This window comes from Dendrobates tinctorius, unplaced genomic scaffold (genome assembly GCF_039654945.1).
Source record: "Dendrobates tinctorius isolate UK_male_01 unplaced genomic scaffold, ASM3965494v1 ptg000020l, whole genome shotgun sequence".
Taxonomy (NCBI): Eukaryota; Metazoa; Chordata; class Amphibia; order Anura; family Dendrobatidae; genus Dendrobates; species Dendrobates tinctorius.
The window spans coordinates 18,380,896-18,400,809 of record NW_027361688.1 but is presented as its reverse complement, the minus strand read 5'-3'; the positions used below and the strand labels follow the sequence as shown (position 1 = coordinate 18,400,809).

The 19,914-nt window shown below is 41.7% G+C and overlaps 1 protein-coding gene across 1 annotated transcript in view; it reads right to left on the bottom strand.

Annotated features, from left to right (window-relative positions):
• Window positions 1-19,914, bottom strand: part of TSPAN9 (tetraspanin 9) — a 193,542-nt gene that overhangs the window by 17,335 nt on the left and 156,293 nt on the right. Inside the window, exons 4-6 of the mRNA XM_073567812.1 lie at window positions 7,415-7,516; window positions 7,184-7,315; window positions 4,817-4,900 (exon numbers count right to left, since the gene is read on the bottom strand). Coding sequence (XP_073423913.1) covers window positions 4,817-4,900; window positions 7,184-7,315; window positions 7,415-7,516 — 318 coding nt within the window. The remainder of the gene's footprint in view (window positions 1-4,816; window positions 4,901-7,183; window positions 7,316-7,414; window positions 7,517-19,914) is intronic.

Genomic DNA, 19,914 nt, shown 5'->3' with positions numbered 1-19,914 from the left:
ATAGTTATTTTCACTAGGGGGTTCGATTTCAGAACTTTGTTTGTTGGGGGAATTTCAATCTTTCTGTCATAAAAGTGGGGCGAGGGGAGAGGTCCTTGGTGCATATGGTTAATGGCGGATCATGGGGGACATGAGCCCACAAGGTACTGAACCACCCAAGTGGACTCAATGAAGTGATGATGGGTAGTGGAACTCTCGAGTTAAGGGCTGGAAGGGCGTGCGGATAATGCGTTTATGTTTAACCGACAGATTGGCTAACATGGCTCTGAGCTGGTGCCCAAAATTGTCTGGAGGTAAAATGCATTCTGAGAAAATGTGTTTATATGCTACCCGTCATAGGTCAGGGGCTTCAAGGACCATCCTCCACTTTTCTCAGTATGGTTGATTTTCTTATTTATGTTGTTTGTTGGCTGCTGTGGCCAGGCTTTGACACATGTGAACAAAGCCCAAAGGAGCTGTTGTACCAAATAACACCTAAAATATGGGGGGTCTTTTACTGGAAAAGCGAAGTATGCTATGCAATTTTTTTTCTTTTTCTGGCAAATAGGACGGAATCTGTGAAGGAACCTAAAGGAGCTGATGTGGCAAATGTCAGACGATGCCTCATTTATCAAATAATCTTTGTTACGCCAAGTTATTGTGTCTTAAGTAAGGGATGGGTGGAGAGGGTGGACTATTTAAGTAACCTATAAAATGAAAGCTGGCCAACATACACGTGCACCATATGCCTCTGCCATAACGTTACATGATTGTCGAAGCTCAGAGGTGAAGTAACGTCTGCCGTAACTATTCAAAGAAACCCACTTCTATCTTTAGAAAATGTTTCAGTGGAAAGGTTCCTCTTTGGAAAGGTTAAACGAGGCACACGTTACCCCTCCGCAATGCACGTCTCACCGTCTTTTGCTCCATATACATTTTACACCGAAGGTATTTGGGTTTAAATAAAGCTTAATTGAGCTTATAAGCAATAAAAAAGAGAGAGCCTTTAGGCAAATTTCAGGCCGTTCTTGCTCTATTGAGGCCAGATTTAAGCAAAGTTACCGTAAATAACGCTATCTGAAGAGGTGCTGTAAACCCAACCAACCGGAGATTAGCGCCATATACTGCCACATAAATATAACCGCAATATATTGCAATCAAATCTAATACTCTCCAAATATTGCCCTGCAGAAGGCGGCTATCTGCTGCTCGGTGATGAGGGTTTTCGTTTTGAAGAGTGTAATAATTCCAAACCAAATATTTCTTAAAAAAAGCAAATGTATAAAAGGTGTCACACATGCACCATGACCCAGTTTTGTACTATAAAGATTATCCGGGCTTACAGAGCATTTGTTATATAGCTCCTACCTTTGGCATTGCCACTAAGGACCCTGTAGGGCAGTTATATTTCAGGGAACAATTTGCAATAAAACAGGCAAAGTGACCTATTTAAAAAAAAAAAATGAACCAAAATGATGGGAGGATAATACGTAAGTCAGCAACTTTGTGAGGATGATTCTACAGAGACATGGTTATATTTGCTCTTAAGACCGTTGAAGGAGCACTAAAGGGGAAATATATATGGTAATTCCTAACATGTAAGAGATAATAAGGACGCTGGGTCTGCATCAGCCGACATCTCATTCATTAGAAGTGTAGAAAAATACATTATCTAGAATGCATCCATTTATCTAGAATCTATATCTCCTGCTATTCAGAATCAATTTATCTAGCTACCGTATTTTTCGGACTATAAGACACCACAAATTTTCAGAAGGAAAATGAAGAAAAAAAATTAATGCGTCAAATGGGGGTCTGTCTTACAGTCCTGAATTCATCTTACCGGGGGGATCGGTAGTGCTGGTGGCAGCAGGAGTCGGGTGATTCTTCCAGTGGTCCGACACTGCAGGGCAATGATCTCGCTCCCATCCCAGCCTGGTGTGTCTGTTTCAGCGGTGTCCGGTGCTGCAGGGGCCTCCCGCGACATTATGTGAAAGCCCGAAGCCCCCCGCAGTTCTATTGCCTTGATGCTGTGGCCTCCGGGAAGATGGACGCTGGAGGCAGCGCATGTGCAGATTGAGATCTCGGCAACGAGATCTCTGGAGACGAGATATCGGAGCTGACATCTCAATCTGCGCATGCGCCACCTCCGGCGGCCAGTTTCCCGGAGGCCAGATTGATTCCCCAGGCGCAGATTGATATCTCGGCAACGAGATCTCGTCCTTAGATCTTGGGAGACGAGATCTTGGAGCTGAGATCACAGTCTGCACATGCGCCGCCTCCGGTGGCCATTTTCCCGGCGCCACAGCATCGAGGCAATAGAACTGCGGGGGCTTTGGGTATTCACATAATGTCAACAGAGTTCCTCGCAGCACCGAGCACCGCTGAAACTGCCGCACCAGGCTGGGATGGGAGCGAGATCATCGCACTGCAGCGTTGGACCACCGGAAGAATCGCCCAACTCCTGCTGCCACCACGCTAACTGTACGTACATTACAACTACAAGACGCACCCCCGTTTTCCCCCCCAATTTTTTTTTGGGGGGGGGGGAGTGCATCTTATAGTCCGAAAAATACAGTATCTATCTATCATCTATTATCTACCTACCTATTATCTATCTATCATCTATTTATTATCTATCTATTATCTATCTATCCATCTCTCTGTCTGTTTGTCTAGTATCTATCCGTCCATCCATCATCTTGGTGAACAAGTAACAGACCATATTGGCTTCCTGTCTAAAAACAACACTTAGGGGAATATATTTAATAACACATCTTTGTCCTATAACTGATCGCCTTGCGCTCGTACGGCAGCTGTCCTAGCTATAATCTGAAATTATATCTGCAGAGGGTAACAACCACTTTATCGCTCCCCCTAAACTGATTTCTTTGTGAAAATCCAACATTCTATAAATGGAAGCTTTACTGGGAAGTTTATATTAGAATTTTGTTTTTTAACATTTTCAGTTCTGAACTGTCCATGTTAAAAGTTGTAAACACCTTTGCACGGATTTTCTTTTTATTAATTTGCTTCCTTTATAATTAGCCTTAATTTTTAAAGAATGCTTCAGCAAAGTGTCAGTAAGTTCTTTTAGCTGGGAGACTAGCAAAAAAGTTACAAATGCGTCCGAGTTTCCGCTTCCGGTTCTGAGAGCTCTTGCTGCTCTCCCTCTCGTTTCTCTCAGTGTTACAGCTCAGTCAGATGTTTTTACCAGTCTGTTCCTTTGTTGCTGAAAAATCAGCATTTGAATTAATATGCAAATGAGGCTTAAGAGCTATAGGTAGATCTTAGCCTCTGTTGAGCCTAGCTGCTGTTATATAGCGCTGGATCCTACTTGTCCTATTGGCCGAAATGACCATGTTATATCATCATTTGCTAATTGTATAAGTACATTCTATATAGCAGTAATGCTGTTTAAAATTCCTATATTACATTTTTTCATATAACTTGGCGCCCACAGTGCATTGCTACACTGTCTGCTACATATCTAACTAGTATAAATCGATCCAGGATCTCAGGAACTATACTGAAGAAGGAACGTTATGGTTTGGTTTAACAGATCAGCTATAAATATGCATTACATCAACAATAGAAATGAGCCAATCTGTCAAAATTCGAATTTGGCAGATTTAATCGAATTCCGTCAAAAAATATTTATCAAATTTATTATATATCAATTGAATTAGCTCCGATTATCATAAAAAAAACTATGTTCTAGGCACTTTGCTCTCCTGACTGCAAAGTATAATAATCAGATCAGGAATGGGTTAAAAAACTATAAATTATCATACTGATCTCACCTGACCCTGCCACCTCCACTCCCCAACAGTTCTCTGTTGATTTTCTAAGGCACCTTGACCAGCTTTGGTCTCCTAATCACTCTTCACTGGTACTTCCATGTCATGACATGCGACACCCCATGTGACTTGTTGATGTCAGAACCTTCATCTAAGCGTAAAGTGCTTGTACAGGCTTGGGGTTCAAGTCTGCAGACTTGTGAGTCCTCATAGTGTGCACACCGCGCACTGTTAGGATTCTCAGGTGCCAGCACCAGGAGTGGGCAGTCATGTGACCGCAAGTATGTGATTTGCATACTTCTGGCCACATTCCAACTAGTCGTATCCAACCTCACTCAATTCACTTGCACTGAGAGAGGCCGTGCACGTTTAGTCGGCATGTCACTGCATGTATGCAAATCACATACTAGTAGTTACACGCCCGCCCACACCCAGTGCCGACACTGGAGAATCATGACAGTACACTGTGAGGGTTCAAAAGTCTGCAGTTACATAGAGTGACTGCAGACTTGAACCTTAAGCTTGGACAATCCCTTTAATCAACACTGGAAGAGTGGAGAGATCAGAGACAGAGGAAGTGAGAGGACATTCTGCTCAATTTGCATGAATCGAATTCCCAATAATTTTGTGAAACAGTAAACTAATTTGAATAGTTTAGAATCTATTCACTCATCTTTAATAAACCACAGGGTAATGCTTTATTTCCCCTCTAGAGGCGCTGCTAGAGAAATCACGTCGAGCTGTCAGGTTCCCAATTTGATTACAGCTGTTCGCCGAGCAACAGGACACATTGTGATCAGCGACAAATAATGTGATATTTGTAAAACATCCCATAAAAAATTCTCATGTATCGAGTGATTGGCTTCAAAGTGAGCTCTAAATGGAGTTTTCTTATCCTGAACCTTATGGGGCCCATTACTGTCAGAACCTTGACCTACAGGATGGTTCTTTGGTACGTTGTACGATCAGTTGACCCTGCATGAAGTACGTATGCCTTTAACAGTATTGGATGAGATAATAAAAATCAGCTTACATACCTGTATTATGAGGACGCACATCCCAATTGTCCCAAGGACAAGCTTGTTGTCAACAAACCACATCTTCACTTTCTCATAACAACCCTACCAACCAAAGCAAACATCAAAGTTAATTGATATAAGCTGTTATGTTTCTCTATGGGAAAATGCGGTCATCCTTGAACTGTTTCATTTTGTTGTACTTACAAATATGCAAAGGCTTAAAATGTTCAATAAAATGCCATATCTACAAAGAACAAATATACGACATAACAAAGAAAAAGGAGTACGCGGTGGCTACGAAAAGAATACTTTGTTGTATAAAAATATAAATGTTTATTGTACATACAAAATATATGGACATCTGGCCCAGGGGCTCCCTCTCTGGCTACTTTGATCCCGGTAAGCCCAATTGTCACTTTGTTTATTTTGGCTGTTTGAGATATATTACGTTATTATTACGACCCATGATGGGGATTTTCTGATCAGCCTTTCACATAAACTTTTCTCCTGGCCATTTGACCGGAGTATTTGCCTTCATTGGATCTTGTTCCCAGAGGGGTGGCCCTTGCAATTTTGCCCGCATGTTCCTTGGTGCACTATTGTTATTCCATTATGTATTACTCTTTATATATATTTTGTATGTACAATAAACATTTATATTTTTATACAACAAAGTATTCTTTTCGTAGCCACCGCGTACTCCTTTTTCTTTGTTATGTCATAGTCTATCGGAGTTGGTGAATTTGCTTGCTGGGAGGCTCACCAGGTGGTGATGTCATCCCGTGCATTTTTATGCACACTGCCCTTGTTTCTAAAGAACAAATATACCCAAGAGTTGAAAAAAATCTAGAAAAATAACTAACAATTACTTAGCTTTTATATTCTTGGCCTACAAGATTTACTTGAACTGTTGACCGCTCTAAAGAGCTACATACACATTAGATAAAAGTTGATTTCGGCATGTTCAGCCAGGAATCTTTTGTCTATGGAGGACTTCTTTACTGGGAGATGATTGAGGGGAAGAAGGAATTAGTGTTTTTTTCAGAAGGAAGATAAGCCAATGTCAATGGTTCTGGCAGCAGTTGTCTCGTAGAGGACACGAGAGCTTGGCTGAGCCAAAAAGTTGCACCGGTTGGACTTACATCAACCACTAAAACAGGGACCTGAGGAAAGTTGTGAAGAATGAAGAGGTGGCGGATGCCCATGCCTGGTTTCCTCCATTCATTTTCATGGTGCCTCCGAAATTTGCTGACCATGTGTGGTCATCAATTTTCAGAGGTATAGGTAAGTGCCAGGATCTTCTTCATTTTGAATGATCTACTACCATTATCAGTCATGTGTTGATCACTTTGGATAACTACATTGTACATGTAGTCCTGCCTGTGGGCAATATGTTATATACATAGGAAGAGAAGATCATGAAATAGGACCACCCATTGGACGCCTAAGCATTTAAACTGTATTTATAGCAAACAGCTGTGGAAAAAGCCAACAAGATAAAGGTTGGAGACCCAACTGGATGACAGAAAGATGATAAAATTCTATTCTTTCAAACCTGATTAACAAAATGTGTCTGATCCATAGATATTTATGCATTTATTTTGTCTGCAGATGGTGAATGGTCCTATGTTTATCTTGTAATTTTAGAGAAGTTTAATGATAGGCAAAGTCTAGAAGCAGATCGTCCAACATAAATGTCATCCGATCTGTAGTTTCTAAGGGGCTCATGCAAATGTCTGTGAAAAGCGCTCAGAGCATGGGCCTCAATGCACGGCTGGGCCTCAGGTCTCCTGACTCGAACTCAGCAGCTTCATATATGTCTATGAGACTGTTAAGTTCGAGTCAGGAGTTTCGTGGCCGGTCATAGTTTCATCGACAACTGCATGAGCCCTTAGTGATAGCGAGGGTTCCATTCCTTTGGACCCCAGCATAGTTGTCACTATCCATACTTGGTTAGTTACAGAATTTAGAGTTGACAACACTATGTCAGGAAAACTGTTTTAAGGTATCACAAGGCCTAAAATTCTCCTTACCTTGGCATGTCAAGTATGTCACTCTCCCCACAAAGAGAAAAACTACCTTTTAGACAACAGTCAGAGGCCTTTAATACAGCCAAATCAAATCTCATACAATGCACTGACAAGGGGCAACACCCCAAGACACGTCTGCAATAGAGATTCTGGTTTTGCTTTTATCCTAAGTCATGTGTCAAGGCTCGTTAAAGAGTTGATATTGACTTTTAGGCTTGCTGCTTTCAATTTGGCATATTTAATTTACCAGAAGATCATTGCATGGTCTATAAGTCTCCTTACATTTACATGTCACTCTCCACAAGGAGAAACGTTACCCTTTAGACCCAAGGTATCGCATGCAAATTCTACTCACTGTCTTCCAAACTAAACTGGTCGAATTATGGCCACAATCCTGAGAGTTTTCCATGCAGCATCGATCAGGAACTGTGTTCTCTCCCAACACTGGATACCAATCAGAATAATCTGTCACTCCACAACAGTGCATCTGAAATCAACCCGAAAGACCACGTAAATATCACCAATTTGCACACCGAATCATACAACATGCATGAAGATCAAAAACACACGATGATCAAAAACTTACTTCAGCCTGTATAATGTTCCAAGCGTTCTTCAGCCCAACATTATTTTCCGTATTGTAAAGCAATAAACCATCCTTCAGATCCTGCTTGGCATTCTCATCGACCTAGAAGAGAAAGAATCGAACGGCTTAAGGCAGGAATTCAATTTTTCTGACACATAAAAGCTATTTTTTTTTGCAAAAAGAATTTTTCTGGCGTTTTTTAAAAAGATATGATAAAAGTGGGCAGAGCTGGAGGGGAGGTTCAAGGTCCGAGAATGACATAAATGATACCACAAATCTACACCAATTCATAGCTGGCTTAGATTTGACTTTTTGACATTTTGACACATTGACAATGCCTCTTAACATATTTGGCACATCTATCTGCCATTTAAGAGCCACAGTAGAGGACTTTAAGTCATTCCTTAAAGAGGACTCTATGGGCAACCATGACTACTAATCCAGATATTGCAAAGTTCAAGGTGGGGAACTGGTTCAAAGGTTCTGAAAATAGGGTAAAGGGGGTAAACAGAAACTCAACTATTAAGGCCTCAGTGGTAAAACTAGCACTGTAGGGACCCAATTTGATCTTTAACACAGAGCCCCCTCTTTTCTACGTCAGCCACCAACTCATTTTTGTCAATCTAACTCCCTAATAAAATCTTTAAGGTGGTCCCAAAGAAGACAATTCCACACATATGATCAAAGAGATGCGACTAGCAGTTCTTCTACCTTGGACTTCCCACAAGCTTCAAACTGATAGACAAAAATGTTGCCATTATTTGCTTGTCTGAATGGAATGGGGGTCCACTAGAGAAGAAGCTAAGAAAGATAGTTATGGCTATTGTTAAAGGGAATCTGTCAACCCCCCCCAGGGCGTTTTTAAGTAAAAGAGCCACCTTCAGCAGCACTAAGGCTGCATTCTGTGAGGTGGCTCTTATGTTTCTTATCCGTAGGCACGCTGAAATAAAGAGTTTTATAAATTCCCCGCCATACCTCTATTGTGTCCTGGAGGTATGTTTTCTCTGTGTCACCCGTCTCACAGCCGTCCATCATCCCCCTCTTGCCTCTGTGCACCGCCTCCTCTGCTCCTCGTTACATGCCCGGCGCCTGCAGTCTACAAACACTTCTCGGGCCTGCGCCGTGCGTACTGCCCGGGAACTTACATCAGGTCATGATGTAATGATATGGCGCCTGCGTGGAGCAGAGGCCACAGATCCCGCCCCGCAGTGTGTTAAGATGTAACATCTCCCTCTGCCTCTTTCTGACGTATTACGGTGGAGGAAAGAGGCGGAGGGAGATGGGGACAGGCGCAGACATCCTCACTGCGCAGGTCCCAGATTCCCAGCCCCGCAGTGTGAATACATCATAACACACTGCGGGGCGGGATCTGTGGCATCCGCTCCACGCAGGCGCCATATCATTACATCATGACCTGATGTAAGTTCCCGGGCAGCACGCACGGCGCATGCCTGAGAAATGTTTGCAGAGCGCAGGCGCCGGGCATGTAACGAGGAGCAGAGGAGGCGGTGCACAGAGGCAAGAGGGGGATGATGGACGGCTGTGAGACGGTTGACACGGGGAGAAAACATACCTCCAGGACACAATAGAGGTATGGCGGGGAATTTATAAAACTCTTTATTTCAGCGTTCCTACGGATGAGAAACAAAAGAGCCACCTTCTAAGAATGCAGCCTTAGTGCTGCTGAAGGTGGCTCTTTTACTTTAAAATGCCCTGGGGGGGTGACAGATTCCCTTTAAGGCTCAAAATATTGAAAACGGGACACTCTATTTGGGGTATCAACCAATAAACCACAAATAGAATATTTATATAGCATAATGTCCTAGTAGTTGTTTAATAGGTAAACACTTTCCGACGGAAATTCATATAATGCAACAACCCGGGTACGTGTTAACCAAGGGTAGAAAGGATTATGTATTTTTTCCTTAATTATTTTTATTGACAAAGTGGTAAGATGAAAGAAGTTGGTGAATAAAATGAAGTTATTACCCGAGTTATAGGCAAGTGATGGCGGTAGTAAAGTCCAGTCCCTCTGCCCCGATGCGAATGTTTCGCCCAGCTTCTTCAGGCGGCGTGTGACTGAAGTTTACATTAATTCCCATGTCTTGCAAATTCTACTTTTAAGTCCCTCTTTCTTATCCTGTACCTTTCTTATTGTAATGATTTTTTTAATTAATTATCAATAAAAATAATAAAAAAAAACATAATACTGTAACTCTCCTTTCTACCCTTGATTAGCGCATACCTGAGTTGTTGCATTGGGTCAATAAACTACAAGGAAGAACATCTTTTTCTGAAGGACTTGAAGAAGGCTCTGATATTAATGGACATGTAATACTTAATTTTCCCTTCGGGGGCACTGTAGGATAACTGCAGCTCCTCAAGAACATAGATAATTCCTTGGCTCCCCACATGCAATACTTAATCTTCCCTTTGGGGGCACTGCAGAATAACTGCAGCAGCTTCTGCATGACATCAGGACATAGACGATTCCTGGTGGCCCAGCGAGACACCTTATGAGCAGCTTATTTTCAGGAGATTATTCTGACAAAATGGATCATAAAAGACTGATAACCTATTTTCTAAAAAAGAAAAAAAAATTCCTATTTTGCCCTGACCTGTTAATAGCCGGTTAGGTCACCGTTATAAATAAAAAGTGATCTTGATAATCGATAGATGGGACAGATCTGATTTATAGATGGGATTCGGATTTGCAGTCAATTATGGGTTAACAAAAACAAATTTATCACTTAACGTTATGGGAAAACGAGAGATCAAATAATACGCTTTACACAAAAATACGACCGGATTTACAAGCCCGGTAAAAATAAAAAAATCCCGCACAGCCTGACCTTTATACAACTTGACAAAGTCAAATACCGTATATGAGCTGCGACCGCGTGAATACTTTCCGCGATGGGTTTTTAAAATAACTGGTTGCTTAAAAGAGGGCAACGGGTTCATCCAAAATTGTACGTAACCTACATTTCTTCTCGGCTAATGCTCTCGATTGCAGCGTCGTCAAAGGAGTGTTTCTCAATTAATGTGCAGTGGAGCGTGCGTAATGCAAGGCCTGTGAACCAAGCGCTTCCGATATGAAAAAACAATTGTGCATTGCTCTCAACTTGTGGATAATAAACATCTGGATTTTATGAAGTCCACGATTCATTATTATTTTTTTTAAAGAATCCTTTTTTTTAAAAAAAAACCAAAAAAAACAAACTTGTAAAATCCAATTAATTGAAGAGTTAAAAGTAATATTTAAAGTAAATGTATCATGAGAAAATCAGCTTTTTATTATAATTTTTTGAAGGTGTTTTTATTTTTCCTTGATAGGTTTTTAGGTTTTTTTTTTCACTGTCAACTAAGCTGACCATTATTCTTTGTTATAACTTTTCAGCTTTACCTTGTAAAACCAAAAAACTCACCTGGAACATATTGGTATAAGTGCAACGTGTAGGTGCAAGTTCACACAAAATTAGCCAGTACCTTGCAGTAAATAAATAAGTACATAGTAATAGTACATGTAAACAGAGGGTACTTAGTTGACACTATTTTGATCAAAAAAGCATTAAAAAAAATCAGACCGCCACAAGGTGTACCCAATCGGGATGGTCCTCTCTCTATGCCAGCAGACCTCAATGAATGGAGGTAGAGCAGGACCCAGGTATGTCTGTTTAGACACCTGGAAAGCTATACAGACTAATATAGCATTATTGTGGCTTGTCCTGATGAAGAGGTATGAACACCTTGAAACGTGTTGACGAGTAAAAACCGCATCCATCCTTTATCTGGCCTCTCACCGTATATTGGTATATCTGGACGTGCGGATTCACATCCACCTTATGTCCTAGTTTGCGCCATATAGACTAAATGCACAGCCCAACTTTACCGTGTAGACTTTGACACAATATGCAGAGTCAGCTCATTATAAGATGACAAGTTTAATGACAGTCCTACTGACCTAGATGCCTAGTTACAGTAGGGTAGTCACACTGAACAATAAACAACACAACTGATTCCCTGTCACTGCCTGGACTTCGGGGAACGGGTTATAGGTCAATTCTTTTTGATAGAGAGAGAATTTCCTGACCTTTACAAGGAAAAAAAAATCTATTCCTATTTCACACTGACCTGTTCATAGCCGCATAGGTCACCGTTATAAAAAAAAGTTTCCTTGTTAATTCATAGACTGGAGTGATACCGTATATAGGATTCCTTTTTTACTGATCTTTAACGGTATTGGCCAAATTGGAAAATAATTTATGGAATAAAGGGATAGGTAAAAATTATTAAAATGTTGCTCACTTACGGTTTCAGAGCAGGCTGCTCCTGGTGTCTCTGTCAGGACAGCAAGCAATGACCTCAGAATGAGACGTTCAGTCGCTCATGGACCTTATTCTGAGGTCCATGGCTGGCTGAAGCAGTCAAATGATTGGTACCAGAGGCGAACATACCATTGGTGCAACGAGTGAAGCTACACGGGCCCGAGAGGTCAGGGGCCCAATTCCACCTCCAAAGTAGGTGGGATTGTGCCTTATTGGACTGCAGAGGGTCTATATATTGTCCCAGCACAGGGTCCCTTTTGTGTCTGTGTCCACCAGTGACTGGTACAGCATGTTATTACTTGCTGTCCAGCTGGAGTTACCTGGGAAGTGATGATGCTCTTTTCAAGTCAGTAGGCCACTAAAGCCAATCATTGGCCTCAACGATCAGGTGACCAAAGAACCGGAAATCATATGGCGTTGTACCGTAAGTCCCCTATAAACACTTGACTAACATCGGCTGTACCCACCTGATCGGCCAATAGTCTAATGTACATGAGGCCTCACAACTCTTCTTCGACAAATGATCTTGGGAGAAGGAAGGATCTGGCACATCAGATTTCCGACAGCTGATTCTTTTATTCTCCAGGAGATATGCCATGGCCAGAAGAGGGTGGCTCATAGGGAACACAAGAATTCTTGTGTATGTGGCTGCTGGACAAACCATCGGGCAAATGATCCTTCAGACAACAGCTATCGATTGTGTATGGGTGGCTTTTCTCCCTTACTCTATAATATGGCATCTTCAGGAGAACTCCTTAATTTTTTCTTACCAATTTGACCCTACGATGGATGTTGTATCCCAGCTCCCTAAAAGCGAGGAGGATGTCGTGTGCATACGGTCTTTAGGATTTTTTAGCTGCCAACCAAAATCTGATTTTTTTTTTAAGGCCCAAGAAATTTGGATATCTCCGTAGATTAAACAGACTTTTAATTGGTCTAAATAGGACCCATTACTTCTGTTATTACAAACTCCATCTTTTCCTTGGACTCTTCTGCGCAAACTTTGAAGTTCTTTTCCAGCAAATTTTTAAGTCCCTCAAATCCTGTTAGACGCTGCGGCAATTGCTTCTCCAAATAAGACGTCCCTACAAAAAAAGGCTTCCACTTTGAAATGCAAATGAGACACTACTTAAACGAAGGAGCATTGGTAATGATAAGAAAAGTGTTTGTTATTCAGTAGCACTTGCTTCTAACTAAGGAAGATCTTAAAAGCTATAAGACAGATGATGAGCGCCAGTCATTTTCTGTTTCTCTAAATGAATGCAGTGGCTTTGTTGGCTACATTAACATAACTCTTCAGTCGCTTGTCATTCAGCGCTCATCAAGTATATTCAAGATATTAATTCATAATTACATCTTTAGTTGGTAAAAAGATTATAAAAACTACCACGTCAAGTTTTTTTTTTTTTTGCAGTTTTTAAAATATTTTTTGCTGTAATATTTTTAACTATTTTGCTTTTCATTAAAAAAATTATTGAGATTAATTACGCCAGAAAATAAAACCAGATATTTATTTTCTTTTCTGACGACGCTTCGTTCACGTCTGCAAGGGAAGATTCTAATAAAGACGCATTGCAGATTCTATGACATTTTATTAAAAGGGAAAAAATAACCTTTTTGGGGGGTCAAAATGCTGGGCGCTTTGGTAAAAAAACAACTTTGTTGGGTGCTATTGGTAGTTATCATATGGCAGATTCAGCACTGCATCGTGGTTTCCATTATTTAGAAAAAAAACGTGATGATGATGTACAGAGAGAGACCTATATTTTCCTTACAGGTTTTAAATAATAATAATACTACATTATTATTATTAAAATCTACTTATAAAATTTTTTATGTATACAGCGCCATTAATTCCATGGTGCTGTACATGAAAAGGGGGGTTACATACAAAGTTATAGATATCGTTAACAGTAAACAAATTTACAATGACAGACTGGTACAGAAGGGAGAGGACCCTGTCCTTGCGGACTTACATTCTATGGGATAGTGGGGAAGAGACAGAAGGTCGAGGGTGCAGCAGCTCTGGTGGTGATGAGGTGGCAGCTCAGGCGGTGGTATGGCAGCAGAATGGTTATTGCAGGCTGTAAGCTTTCCTGAAAAGATGGGTTTTCAGGTTCTGTTTGAAGGATCCGAGGGTGGTGGATAATCGGACGTGTTGAGGCATGGTATTCCAGAGGATGGGGAATATTCGGGAGAAATCTTGGAGGCGGTTGTGTGAGGGACGAATAAGTATGGAGGAGAGTAGGAGTTCTTGGGAGGATCGAAGATTACGTGAGGGAAGATATTGGGAGATTAGTTCAGAGATATAGGGAGGGGACAGGTTGTGGATGGCTTTGTAGGTCAGTGTTAGTAGTTTGAACTGGATGCGTTTGTGAATTGGGGCCAGTGGAGGGATTTGCAGAGGGGAGAGACAGGGGAGTAGCGAGGAGAGAGGTGGATTAGTCGGGCAGCAGAGTTGAGGACAGACTGGAGTGGTGCAAGAGAGTTAGCAGGGAGGACACAGAGGAGAGTGTTGCAGTAGTCAAGGTGGGAGATAATGAGGGCATGTACAAGAGTTTTAGTAGATTGAGGGCTGAGGAAGGGATGGATTCTGGAAATATTTTTGAGTTGGAGGTGAAAGGAGGTGGCAAGAGTTTGGACGTGTGGTTTGAAGGACAGGGCTGAGTCAAGAGTTACTCCGAGACAGCGGATTTCAGGTGCGGGAGAGAGCGTGATGCCTTTACCATAATAGATAGATCGGGTAGGGAAGATACGTGAGATGGAGGAAAGATAATGAGTTCAGTTTTGTCTACATTGAGTTTTAGGAAGCGAGAGGTGAAAAAGGAGGATATGGCTGATAGACACTCCGCGATTCTGGACAGCAGAGAGGTGACATCTGGGCCAGAGAGGTAGATCTGAGTGTCATCTGCATACAGGTGGTACTGGAAGCCATGGGACTTTATGAGTTGTCCTAGGCCAAGAGTACCAAAACAAAAATCCAGAAGGAGAAAAAAAAATGCAGCACTCTTCAACTCTGTTAAAAAACCAAAGTCCTTTATTGGATCAGTTGGACAAGGTTAACATAGGGCTAGGTACGTGAACAAAATGCAGAGAAAGAACAAGACCTAGGCCAAGAGTATAGATGGAAAAAAGTAGGGGCCCCAGGACAGAGCCTTGGGGGACTCCAACAGATAGAGGGCGGGATGAGGAGGTAGTGTGGGAGTGGGAAACGCTGAATGTGCGGTCAGAAAGGTATGAGACAATCCAGGACAGGGCAAGGTCTTTGACGCCAAGGGAAGAAAGAATTTGTAGCAGTAGGCAGTGGTCGACTGTGTCGAAGGTAGAGGACAGGTCGAGAAGGAGGAGGATTAAGAACTGTCTGTTAGCTTTGGCTGTAAGTCATTAGTAATTTTGGTCAGGGCAGTTTCAGTGGAATGGTGGGGGCGGAAGCCAGATTGGAGGATGTCAAGGAGGGAGTTAGATGAGAAGTGGGAGGAAAGTTGAGCATGGACATGCTGTTGAAGGAGTTTGGAAGCAAACGGGAGCAGTGATATCGGGCGATAGCTGGGCATAGCAGTTGGGTCAAGGTTTGATTTTTTGAGGATGGGTGTTATGATGACATGTTTGAAGGCAGAGGGGAAGGTACCAGAAGATAGGGATAGGTTGAAGAGATGGGTTAGGGCTGGAATGATCATGTTAGTGAGGTTGGGGAGCAGGTGGGAAGGGATGGGGTCAAGTGCACAGGTGATGAGGTGTGATTTGGAAAGGAGATGAGTAAGCTCTCCTTCAGTGATGTTGGAGAGGGAGGTTATTAGGGAACGGCAGAGGTCTGGTATGTGGAGTGGTTGGGGTGGTGGAACAGTAAAGGTTTGCCTTGTTTGGTCGATCTTCTTTTTGAAGTAGGTGACAAAGTCCTCAGCAGAGATGAGTGGAGTTGGAGGTGGCAGTGGTGGGCGGAGGAGAGAGTTAAATGTGCTGAACAGTTGTTTTGGGTTGTGGGATAATGAAGATACATTTGTGAAATAGGTCTGTTTAGCAGAGGTGAGGGCTGATTTGAAGGCAAGTGTAGCTTGTTTGAAAGCAGTGAAGTCATCTGGCAGGCGTGTTTTCATCCAACGCCGCTCCGCGACCCTGGATGCTTGTCGAAGTTTTTTGGTGAGGTTGTTGTGCCAGGGTTGCCTATTGGTTTGTCGCACTTTGCCATGCAGAAGAGGGGCGACTGAGTCTATGGCTGATGTGAGGGTGGTGTTGTAGAAAGCGGTGGCACTGTCCGTGTTGTGGAGTGAAGATATGGAGGACAGAGGTAGAAGAGAGTCTGAGAGTCTGTGAGTGTCTAGGTGTGCGAGGTTTCTGCGAGGATGTGCTAGTGGCTGGACATGGGGGGCAGGTGAGAAAGACGAGGATGAGAAGGTGAGTAGATGGTGGTCAGATAGGGGGAAGGGAGAGGTTGTGAGATTGGGCAGGGAACAGAAGCGGTTGAAGAAGAGATCTAATGTATGTCCATCTGTGTGGGTGGCTGTGGATTTCCATTTCTATTATTAGTAGTAGTATTATAACCTACATGGGGCAGAATAATAATAATAATAGTAATATTTTTTTATTATTATTATTATTATTATTATTATTATTAATAAAACCTACCGTACATGGGAAATAATAATGATATTATTATTATTATTATTAATAAATTTCATCATCATTATTATTATTATTAGTAGTAGTAGTAGTAGTAGTAGTAGTAGTAGTAGTATTTTCCTTGTAGGTTATAATAAAAATAATAATAATTATTACTATTATTTCAAATCCTAACAAATTTTACTAATGGATTTCCATTTTTTTTTTATTTTTTTTTCATATACTTACATTTCCATTTTACATGATTAACCTTGCCATTTGCATGAGAACAGAAGAAAAATAAAAATTATATAAAAAAAAAGTGGAGAAGAAAAATCTCTGTTGTCAACATAAAAGGGAAAAAAAAGCAAAAAGCCTGAGTTAAAGTGACCCTCCACCCTGGCATGGAAAAGTAACTATACATTTCACAAGTATAGTCCCCCTATCTGGTACCATCTATTTGCCTCGTGCTGCCTCAGTGGCTTAGATCGGCATTCCTTTCCTCCTTCCTCCAAAATGGCCGCCACAGTGGCATAGAGAGCACATTGATAAGTCTAAGGCTGTGTGCACACACTGCGGATTCCGCTGCGTTTCCGCAGCGGTTTTGGCCGCTGCGGACCCGCAGCAGTTTCAGCTGCGGTGTACAGTACCATTCAAATGAATGGGAAAAAAAACCCGTTGTGCCGACGCTGCGGAAAAAGCCGCGCGGATTTGCTGCGGTTTTGAATCCGCAGAAAGAATTGCATGTCAATTCTTTCTGCGGAAACCGCTGCGGGTTCCTATCTCCACCATTGTGGAGATAGTGAATCCGCAGGACCAAACCGCAGGCAAAACCGCAGATAATCCTCAGGTCTTTGGACCTGCGCATTATCTGCGGTTTTTGCAAAATCCGTGCGGATTAATCCGCAGCGGAATCCGCAGCGTGTGCACGTACCCTAAACCATGCCTCCCCACCCTATTCTACCCCACGGCACAGGAAAGGCAGGGAAGACATGTTTTTGTCTCGTCATGCCACCTTGGAAGAAGGTGGAATGGAATACCGATGTGAGCGGAGGAAGTAGCGGGAGGCAAAAGGAGTGTACCAGGTAGGGTATCTATACATGAGAAGCCCCATAGTATTCCACAGAGAAACACATATGTTCGGCCACCTCTGCACAGACAGCGGCTGGATCTGCACATATCGAACTCCAATTCCGTTTTTTTTTCTACCCAGTCTTTTTAAGCCCTTCATGAAAAATTATATCACTTGGATGTGGCAGGTGTATGAAGCAGGCTCAGGAACTGAGCCCGCACTATACCCAAGTGATTTTTTTGTTTCTTTAAATAAATATATATATATATATATATATATTGAAAAAATAATAATAAAAATATTTGGCACTGCACCATCTTCAAAAGTCCGATATATCAAGACATAAAAATTATTTTAAGCATGTGCTAATTGCCAACAAAAAATGTACACTGAAAATGCAAGACCTTTTTTTGGGGGGCCGTTGCACTTCCTACAAAAAAAATAATAAAAGTTAATTAAAACGTCACATGTACAGTGGCATGTAAAAGTTTGGACATTCCTGGTCAAAATTACTGTTATTGTGAACAATTAAGCAAGTTGAAGATGAAATGATGTCTACAAGGCCTAAAGTTAAAGATGACAAAGCTCCATTGTATTTTAGGCAAAATATACACATACTTTTACATTTTAAAAATTACAAAAAGGAAAATGGGCTGATGCAAAGATTTGGACACCCTTGGAGATTTATGTTCTTAGATAACTTTGAGCAAGGTTTCAGACTTTAATTAGCTTGCTAGGGTTGTGGCTTGCTCATTATTATCATCGCTAGGAAAGGCCAGGTAATGTCAATTTCCCAGCTTTAGAAAAACCTAGCCTCCTCTAGCCTTGTGCAAAAAAACAGCAGCCATGGGTTCTTCTAAGCAGCTGCCTAGCACTTTGAAAATGGTGTAGGCCCACAAAGCAGGAGAAGGCTATAAGAAGATAGCAAAGTGTTTTCATGTTACCCTTTCCTCAGTTCGAAATGTAATTAAGAAATGGGAGTTAACAGGAACAGTGGAGGGCAAGATAAGGTCTGGAAGATCAAGCAAATTTCAGTGACAGCTGCTAATAGGATTGTTAGAGAGGCAAATCAAAACCCTCCACCTGACTGAAAAAGACCTTCAGAAAGATTTAGCAGACTCGAGTTGTGGTACATTTTTGTCCTGTTCATAGACACCTACACAAATATGGCCTACATAGAGGAGTCATCAGAAGAAAACCTCTCCTGCATCCTCACAATAAAATTCAGAGTCAGAAGTATGCAAAAGAACATCTAAACAAAGCTTAATGCATTTTGAAAACAAGTCCTGTGGATCGATGAGGTTAAAATAGAACTCTTTGGCCACAAAGATCAAAGGTATCTGTGGAGAAAAGGGGCACAAAAGTTCAGGAAAAGAACATCTCGCCAACCATTAAGCATAGGGTGGATCAAATCATGCTTTGGGGTTGTGTTGCATCCAATGGCATAGGGAACATGTCACAGGTAGAGGGAAGAATGGATTCAATGAAATTTCAACAAAATCTTGATGCAAGCATAACACCATCTGTAAAAAAGCTGAAATGAGGATGGCTTATACAAATGGATGATAATGCTAAACACATGTCAAACTCCACAAAAGGTGCAAGCTGAGGGTTTTACAATGCCCCCCCATTCCCTGATCTGAACAGCATTGAAAATCTGTGGCTAGACCCCAAAATAGCAGAGGACGACAGAGGACCCAGGAATCTTAGAGAACTGCAAGAATTTTACAAGGAAGAATGGATGAAAATCCCTCAAACAAGAATTGGAAGACTCTTGACTGGCTACCCAAAGCGTTAACAAGTTGTGATAATTTCAAAAGGGGGCACTACTAAATACTAAATGTGTTCACATTTCACTGGAGCGAAGCAGCTTTCAGTCCAACTGGGTGTTTTTTCAAAGTCTTCTCTTGGGGTGTGAGTTTTTACCTCTCTCTCCCAGATGCCGCCAATCACAGCTCAGCAGGGTCTGAGGCTGTTTGACTGATAGTACTGTGATTGGTAGCATTCTGGGAGGGAGGGGTTAGCACACACACCCATGAGAAAATTTTGTAGAAACACTCAGTTGCAATACAAGCAGAGATTTCACATAGTGAACTCCAAAAGCATGAAATGTGAATATCTCTGTAATGGAGCGATGCAGCACAAAACGGAAAAGAGCGTCAGAATCAGGGTAGCGGAAAGATTTTTTTAAATTAGATATTTCATTCAAATTTTCGGAGCAAGTGAAAGGTCCTATATAAAGGTGTGTTACTGTAATAGCAGAATATATAGTACATAGGGCCTCATTTATCAATCTTTTTTTCTATGGAATATGGAAATGTTGTCCAAGCAGCATGGAGGCTTTGGTTTATAGAGTTTATAAACACACATTTTCAGTGTCATTGAATGGCTTCAAAGGATTGATAAACTGTCTAATGTGAGACGACTCCGGCCGACTATTAATCATCAGGCCTATAAAATGTTCTGTCACTGGCAAACAGAACGCTTTCACATCACACAAGTGG